Here is a 7,427-nt window from a genome sequence, read left to right on the forward strand (position 1 = left end):
GACTATAGACTAGACTATAGACTAGACTATAGACTAGACTATAGACTAGACTATAGACTAGACTATAGACTATACTATAGACTAAACTATAGACTAGACTGTAGACTGTAGACTACACTATACGATCAATCATAAACTTTTAATGGAAACAATACTCCTTTAAAGATCTGTATCTGCTTTGTAAGTCTTCTTTACTATATCATTCTATTTTTTACACACTTTCCAAGTAATATTTTCTGATGCAAGTATTCTCGCAGCAATAGCGCATATAGTACGTGCATAGTCTATGCTGCTATGTCAGCGAAAATCTTGTATAACTTCCGCTGTTCTAAAAAAACTTCTGCTGGCAGTGTGTTGTCCAGTGAAAAGCACACAACAATGTGAGTGCAAAGGAAAAAATCATTTATGCGGTATTAGAGTCAGCTTCGTTTTTTTTTTTCATTTTGGAAAAATACTCTATTAAATCATATTCTTGTGGAAAAATCTTCTAATTCTTTTTTGCTTATTTTTTATAATTTTCTCTAGTTTTATTTTCGTTTTCATTTTGTTGTATGAGTTTTGTTGTAGTATTTCCTGCTTTAGATTTATAATTAAGATTTGGTTTGCAGCAATTGCTGTTTAAATTTATGTTATTTCTGTTAGTTTTTTGCTCATTGTACATTTTACTTTAGCAGCATCAGCAGGAGTGTGGCAACAAATGTTATAAATTAAGAAGGCGTGTTCAAATATACATCAACTATCCAGGCAGCCACTTTAACGTGTTTGAATTGTTTTTCTCTATATTCACTTATTTCACGTTCAGGTTTATTCAATTCATTTATCATTTTTTTACAATTTTCTTGTATTATTTTTATAATTTTTTTCTATTTAATTACATTATGAAAAGTTCGTTCTTTTGTTGTTTGGAGAAAAAAATGCAAACAAGGATCTATTGGGTTTTCTGTTTTTTCAGTCATATTGTAAAGTTTATGGACAATTTTTTTCTTCTTTATTTTCTATGGCATTTATTTAAATGGTTTTCCTGTAATTATAACAAATTTTCACATTCATTAACCAAACTATTGGCTGTTACGAAACAAGTTTTTGATTTTCTGATTAAGTATAACCTGAAAATAGTTGGGGAAATGAACAATTTCTCAAACCTTTTTCTGTTCTATAGACTAGATTATAGACTAGCCAAAACTAAGGACTAGTTCTGTTAAAGTTCTGTTAAAGTTCTGTTCTATTTCTGCTATAGTTCTTTTCTAGTTCTGTTCTAGTTCTGTTCTAGTTCTGTTCTAGTTCTGTTCTAGTTCTGTTCTAGTTCTGTTCTAGTTCTGTTCTAGTTCTGTTCTAGTTCTGTTCTAGTTCTGTTCTAGTTCTGTTCTAGTTCTGTTCTAGTTCTGTTCTAGTTCTGTTCTAGTTCTGTTCTAGTTCTGTTCTAGTTCTGTTCTAGTTCTAGTTCTGTTCTAGTTCTGTTCTAGTTCTGTTCTAGTTCTTTTCTAGTTCTTTTCTAGTTCTGTTCTAGTCTGTTCTATTTCTGCTCTAGTTCTGTTTCTGTTCTGTTGTAGTTCTGTTCTAGTTCCCTTTGGGTCTCTTTTTGTTCTGTTCTAGTTCTGTTCTAGTTCCCTTTGGATCTCTTTTAGTTCTGTTCTAGTCCGGTTTTAGTTCAGTTCCATTTCTGCTCTAGTTGCTGAATGTTTTTGTTCATGTTCGTTTAAATTTATTACTACTTCGATATTGTTTTATCCACTGTTGCATCAATAAATATTATTTAATCATCATTGATTGCAAATATTTGTATGTACGTTTTTTTCCCATGTACCATGATAATAGATGAACAAGCGATGAGCATGAGTTTGATTTTTAAACACATTGTACATTTAATTATACTAATTAAGATTTACTTTTGATTTTTTCTACTCTTCTGTGTTTTTTTTCCAATATTCTCTGGTGCCTTTTAACCCATTAAGTTTATATAAGAAGGGAAGCAACAGCACCATAATCTCATACCATAATATATTTTTACGTTTAAGCAACATGATGCAACGTATCGTTGAGGTTTCAATGGTTTCCCATCATTCAAGTTGAAAAACAAGGAGCAGGGAAGGGAGTTAAACAAAATTTTTGTTACAAATTAATTGTTGTTCATTGGTTCGTTTAAAATGCTGATTCAGTATTCATCATTATTGAAGATTAATATGCCGTTACATTGTCTGTGACAACCATTCAATAAACGATGCGATGGGTGTACATCGTCAGCAGTAAGTATCATTTTGAACAGCAGCAACAACATCTTCATCACCATCATGACCAGTTTGTTATGTATGAAGTTGCTTCTTACTGGTGGGGGTAGCAACCTGATGGCTGTAGCATAAGCGACGGCATTAGCAAAGCAATCTCATAACATTTGATGACCTTTTTGAAAATTGTCATTTAACTCGATACAAAATATCAGCATCATCATCATTGTCAGCCACTCAAATAAATAGTCGAAAGAGACATTTAAAATTATGATTATTTGTTTCAGGTGAAATTTATAAAGCCAGTTAAGATTGGATACAATGAATGAGTTTAGGAAAAAACAATACAAATATTTGACATTAAATATAAATTAAAATTGGGATGAAGAGGGCACCATGGGAATTGTTCAATTTACACGTGTTGTGGCATACAAATTGCTTTACATTTTTCACAATAGTATTTGAACAAAAATAATAAATTGATGGGAAAATTAAGTTTCGTGTTTATGAATTTGATCAAAACTAGAACTGAACTAGAACTGAACTAGAACTGAACTAGAACTGAACTAGAACTGAACTAGAACTGAACTAGAACTGAACTAGAACTGAACTAGAACTGAACTAGAACTGAACTAGAACTGAACTAGAACTGAACTAGAACTGAACTAGAACTGAACTAGAACTGAACTAGAACTGAACTAGAACTGAACTAGAACTGAACTAGAACTAGAACTGAACTAGAACTGAAATAGAACTGAACTAGAATTGAATTAGAACTGAACTAAAACTGAACTAGAACTGAACTAGAACTGAACTAGAATTGAACTAGAATTGAACTAGAACTGAACTAGAACTGAACTAGAACTGAACTAGAACTGAACTAGAACTGAACTAGAACCGAGCTAGAACTGAACTAGAACTGAACTAGAACTAGAACTGAACTAGAACTGAACTAGAACTGAACTAGAACTGAACTAGAACTGAACTAGAACTGAACTAGAACTGAACTAGAACTGAACTAGAACTGAACTGGAACAGATTTAATTTAGAATTAAAAAATTTAGAGAAATTTGAGAAAACAATTTATTATTAAAATTGCCTTTAAGTAGTCGTTATTTCCAGATCCATAGCCACCACAAAGTCTTCATGCTTACTTTCGAGTTTTCCATAGAAACCATAACCTTTCACCCGATAATCCCCCGCATATAAATAACTGGGTATCAAATCCGAATCCAATTTCCATCCATTTAAATAATAGCGTCCACTATACACTGGACAGTTTTGCATAAAATTACCATATTTCAGAAAACTACGAAACCATTTCTTAAATAGAGTATCCTTAAACGATATCACCATACTGCAGATATCTATGGTGTAATCGAATAAGGTCTGATAGATTTTAGAACCTTCGAGGCGTATCTGAAACTCAATATGGCCTTTAAAACCATTCTGTATGATTTTTATAATATTTAGATCAGCATAAACGGTATTATTTTGCAAATAGACGGTGGAGTTGGAAAAGTAATCGGGACTCCAGCGACACTCTATATGACGAAATTTTACCACGCGATGCTGTAAATGGAACTAGATTTCAAGAAGTTTTCTATTGTTGAAAGGAATACTTACTGCTTGGGAAGTAATACTTGTGTAAATTGTTAGTAGAAACAAACATATTTTTACAAAATGTATCGTTGCGGTTGGGATCATACCGTTGATTGTATCAAGTTTTTAATTCTTAATAATTTTCACAAACAATAGTTGTATATACTGTTTCGATAAATTTTTTAATTATGATTAGTTAATTGAATTCAAAATCAATTAATGCGATTTTTATCTAGTAATTAAGCCTATTAAAGTAAATAACAGATCGCTTTACAAGTTTATAATTATAGATCTTTCTTATTCATTAGAGCACCACATGATTAAGCTTCACATAAACCATTTAAACCATTTATTGATAAATTCTATTTTTGAAGATTTCATTAATATTCACAAATACACTTTTAATAAAATTTCAATTTAATGATTAACCAAATCAACATCCAAATCTACGCTCACCAAAAAATCTTCATCTTTTCCTTTAAATTTACCATAAAATGTATGACTTTTCAAACGATAACTGCCAGCATATAAATATGTGGGCACTAAATCCTGTTCCAATTTCCAGGCATCCAAATAATAATGACCTCTATAAACGGGACAATTTTGCATAAAGTTGCCCGCTTTCAAAAGACTATGAAACCATTTCTTAAAAATAGTCTTCTTAAACGAAATCACCACATTGCATATATCCAAGTTGTAGCTGAATAAAGTCTGATATGACTTGGAGCCCGTCAAACGGATTTGTACATCTATGTGGGACTTAAAGCCAATATTTAAAGGTTTAACCACATCAATATTGGCATACAGACTATTGTTTTGTATTAACAGCGAGAAATTTGAAAAATACTTGGAACTCCAGTGTGATTTAACGTTAAGGAAATGACAGGAGCGGGTCTGCAGAATAAAAATACGTTTACCAATTTTGCAAACAATCAAAAGTGTTTAAATATTTTACCGCTTTTCCAAAGTTGAAGGTATTTATGAGGATCACGAAACATATTAATGTTTCTAGGGCCTTGATATGACTCATGCTGTTATGAGCAATTGTTTTTTTAATCAGTGGTCGCTGTTGGTATTACAATATATTGCTAATAGTTTTTCATAGAATTATATTGAAATTAAGGTTAATAGAAACCATTTATGATTGAACAAAATTATCTATCATAATTAGCAATGAAGTAGAACTAGAAACTAACTGTACTGGAACAAAACTAGAATAAAACTAAACTAAAAGAGTACTAGAACAGAACAAGAACAAAACTAGAATAGAACTACAAAATAAACAGCAAAGAACATGACTAGAACAGAACTAGAACAGAACTAGAACAGAACTAGAACAGAACTAGAACAGAACTAGAACAGAACTAGAACAGAACTAGAACAGAACTAGAACAGAACTAGAACAGAACTAGAACAGAACTAGAACAGAACTAGAACAGAACTAGAACAGAACTAGAACAGAACTAGAACAGAACTAGAACAGAACTAGAACAGAACTAGAACAGAACTAGAACAGAACTAGAACAGAACTAGAACAGCGTTTGCATTAACTTTAGAACTACTAAAAACTATTTTAAAACAATGCAAAGTTCTAATAAGTTGCTAATATTTTTCAACAAATTATTTCATATAGATGACTTCATTTAAAAATTTTAGCGAAAACAATTAAAAATCAATTAAACAATTGTTTAAAAATACATTATTAATTTTAGCCAAAATATGTACAGTTTAGTATTGAAAACTAAAATTGCAACATCATGTCCACTAGCAATATAATCATAGCATTATTAGCATTTTTCCTATTTCTTCAACAATCCAGAATTGAGGTGAAGAAAAAAAGGAATTTCTTTTAATAAGCCATAATTTGAATTGGTGATATTTTTGCCCACAGGCCCGCAATATAAAATTCCGCAGTTGTAGCAGTAATTACAATCCCAAATACTTTAGCAACTTCAGCATATACACGCTTAACGATAGCCTTTACAGCGAGGTGGATCTTATAAGACCTTTGGTAACGGGTCTCAAAGCTAATGTAGACTTTCAAATACGTCTGGAGAACTCAAAGATATATCAAACTTTATTTAGTTATAATATTGATGTTTGCACTATTGTCATTTCTTACAAGGATACGTTGTTTAAACGTTGGTTCAAAAGTTTACTGAAACATAGTAATTTCATGCAAAATTGTCCCATTCATGAGGGTCACTATTATCTGAATGCTTGGCGCATGGAATCCTCTTTGATACCCACATATTTATATCCGGGCGATTATCGTTTTAAGTGTTATGCTTATATGGGTAAGTTGAAGAATAAGGATAATTTTATTTTGGAATTAACCACAGATGCGGTGATTGGGGAGAATTAAAGGAAGGTGGAAATGAAGCTTTTCTGTCACGAACCAATTTGCGATAGTAAAAGTTCTACTTAAGCAAAACCCTTTATGAAATTATTTTAATTACAAACAATTTATAAATCATAAACATAGATTAAAAAAATAATAAACTTTTAACATAATTATCATAATTATATTACACTATCAGTTATAATTATTATAAATTAACATGTAATTAATAATATTGTAAACAATTTACTTTAATAGTACATTTTTAAAATTCGAATAGAAAAGTTGAAAACTTCTTAAAACAAAAACATGGCTCAACTAACAATAAACTTTTTAATAATACTTTGCATTACAATAATATTTCTTATAAATCCCTGCAAAACAGTAAGTACTTATCAATAGTTAAGTCCAAATTTTTACTAAGCAAAGGTCTCTTAAATTTAAGTTTCGTAAATATGAATTTCGCTCTGTGGAAAGTAGCTGGAGTCCCCATTTCTTTTCTAACTTTACCTCTCAAATAATAAACAATTCCCTTCATCTGGATATGAACACCATTAGAATCATAGAAACTGGCTATAAGGCCCACGTAGATTTTCAAATACGTTTGAAGGGATCGAAACAATATCAAACTCTATTTGTCTATACCTTAGATGTCTGCAATATGGTGATCACCATTAAGAATTCCATTTTTAAAAGATGGTTTCGTAGCTTCTTAAAATATGGTAATTTTATGCAAAATTGTCCTGTCTATAGTGGTCACTATTATCTGAATGGTTGGAAATTGGATTCGGATATGGAGCCGGCATATTTGTATGCCGGTGATTATCGTGTTAAGGGATATGCTTATTTTGGTAAATATAAAAGTAAAGAAGAGGAATTCGTCATGTCATTGGATTTGGATGTGAGTCTGTTAACGTAAAGTGTTGAAATTCAAATAAAGGGCAATGTATGACCCCTCTTAAGTGATGCGATTTTATTTCAATTATAGTTTAGTTCTGTTGTTGTTCACTTCTAGTTCTAGTTCTGTTGTAGTTCACTTCTAGTTCTGTTCTAGTTCTGATCTAGTTCTGTTTTAGTTCTGTTTTAGTTCTGTTCTAGTTCTGTTCTAGTTCTTTTCTAGTTCTGTTCTAGTTCTGTTCTAGTTCTGTTCTAGTTCTGTTCAAGTTCTGTTCTAGTCCTGTTCTAGTTCTGTTCTAGTTCTGTTCTAGTTCTGTTCTAGTTCTGTTCTAGTTCTGTTCTAGTTCTGTTCTAGTTCTGTTCTA

The 7,427-nt window shown here is 31.2% G+C and overlaps 4 protein-coding genes across 4 annotated transcripts; 2 read left to right on the plus strand and 2 right to left on the minus strand.

Moving 5' to 3' along the window:
- Positions 1–3,323: 3,323 nt before the first annotated feature.
- LOC111687196 lies at positions 3,324–3,894 on the minus strand. Its single transcript, XM_046951419.1, has 2 exons — positions 3,849–3,894; positions 3,324–3,766 (listed from the first exon to the last, which is right to left on the minus strand). The coding sequence occupies exons 1-2, from the start codon at positions 3,892–3,894 to the stop codon at positions 3,324–3,326; spliced, it is 489 nt and encodes a 162-aa protein (XP_046807375.1).
- A 347-nt stretch (positions 3,895–4,241) lies between these two features.
- On the minus strand, positions 4,242–4,854 carry LOC111687195. The gene is made up of 2 exons (XM_023449621.2): positions 4,780–4,854; positions 4,242–4,718 (listed from the first exon to the last, which is right to left on the minus strand). The coding sequence occupies exons 1-2, from the start codon at positions 4,852–4,854 to the stop codon at positions 4,242–4,244; spliced, it is 552 nt and encodes a 183-aa protein (XP_023305389.2).
- Positions 4,855–5,581: 727 nt separating this feature from the next.
- Positions 5,582–6,253, plus strand: LOC111687194. The gene is made up of 2 exons (XM_023449620.2): positions 5,582–5,650; positions 5,716–6,253. Exons 1-2 carry the CDS (start codon positions 5,582–5,584, stop codon positions 6,187–6,189), a joined length of 543 nt encoding a protein of 180 aa, XP_023305388.2. The 3' UTR covers positions 6,190–6,253.
- On the plus strand, positions 6,202–7,084 carry LOC111687193. The gene is made up of 2 exons (XM_023449619.2): positions 6,202–6,235; positions 6,573–7,084. The coding sequence occupies exons 1-2, from the start codon at positions 6,202–6,204 to the stop codon at positions 7,082–7,084; spliced, it is 546 nt and encodes a 181-aa protein (XP_023305387.2).
- The last annotated feature ends 343 nt before the right edge of the window (positions 7,085–7,427 follow it).

This window comes from Lucilia cuprina, chromosome 5 (assembly GCF_022045245.1).
Source record: "Lucilia cuprina isolate Lc7/37 chromosome 5, ASM2204524v1, whole genome shotgun sequence".
Classification (NCBI taxonomy): domain Eukaryota; kingdom Metazoa; phylum Arthropoda; class Insecta; order Diptera; family Calliphoridae; genus Lucilia; species Lucilia cuprina.

Coding starts and splice junctions, on each gene's coding strand:
- LOC111687194 (XM_023449620.2), top strand. CDS start 5,582: ATGTCCACTAGCAATATAATCATAGCATTATTAGCATTTTTCCTATTT. Junction 5,651..5,715: donor TTCAACAATCCAGAATTGAG/GTGAAGAAAAAA, acceptor TTTTGCCCACAG/GCCCGCAATATAAAATTCCG.
- LOC111687193 (XM_023449619.2), top strand. CDS start 6,202: ATGAAGCTTTTCTGTCACGAACCAATTTGCGATA. Junction 6,236..6,572: donor TCACGAACCAATTTGCGATA/GTAAAAGTTCTA, acceptor TCAATAGTTAAG/TCCAAATTTTTACTAAGCAA.
- LOC111687196 (XM_046951419.1), bottom strand. CDS start 3,894: ATGTTTGTTTCTACTAACAATTTACACAAGTATTACTTCCCAAGCA. Junction 3,767..3,848: donor CAAGTATTACTTCCCAAGCA/GTAAGTATTCCT, acceptor TTCGTCATATAG/AGTGTCGCTGGAGTCCCGAT.
- LOC111687195 (XM_023449621.2), bottom strand. CDS start 4,854: ATGAGTCATATCAAGGCCCTAGAAACATTAATATGTTTCGTGATCCTC. Junction 4,719..4,779: donor CCTTCAACTTTGGAAAAGCG/GTAAAATATTTA, acceptor TTTATTCTGCAG/ACCCGCTCCTGTCATTTCCT.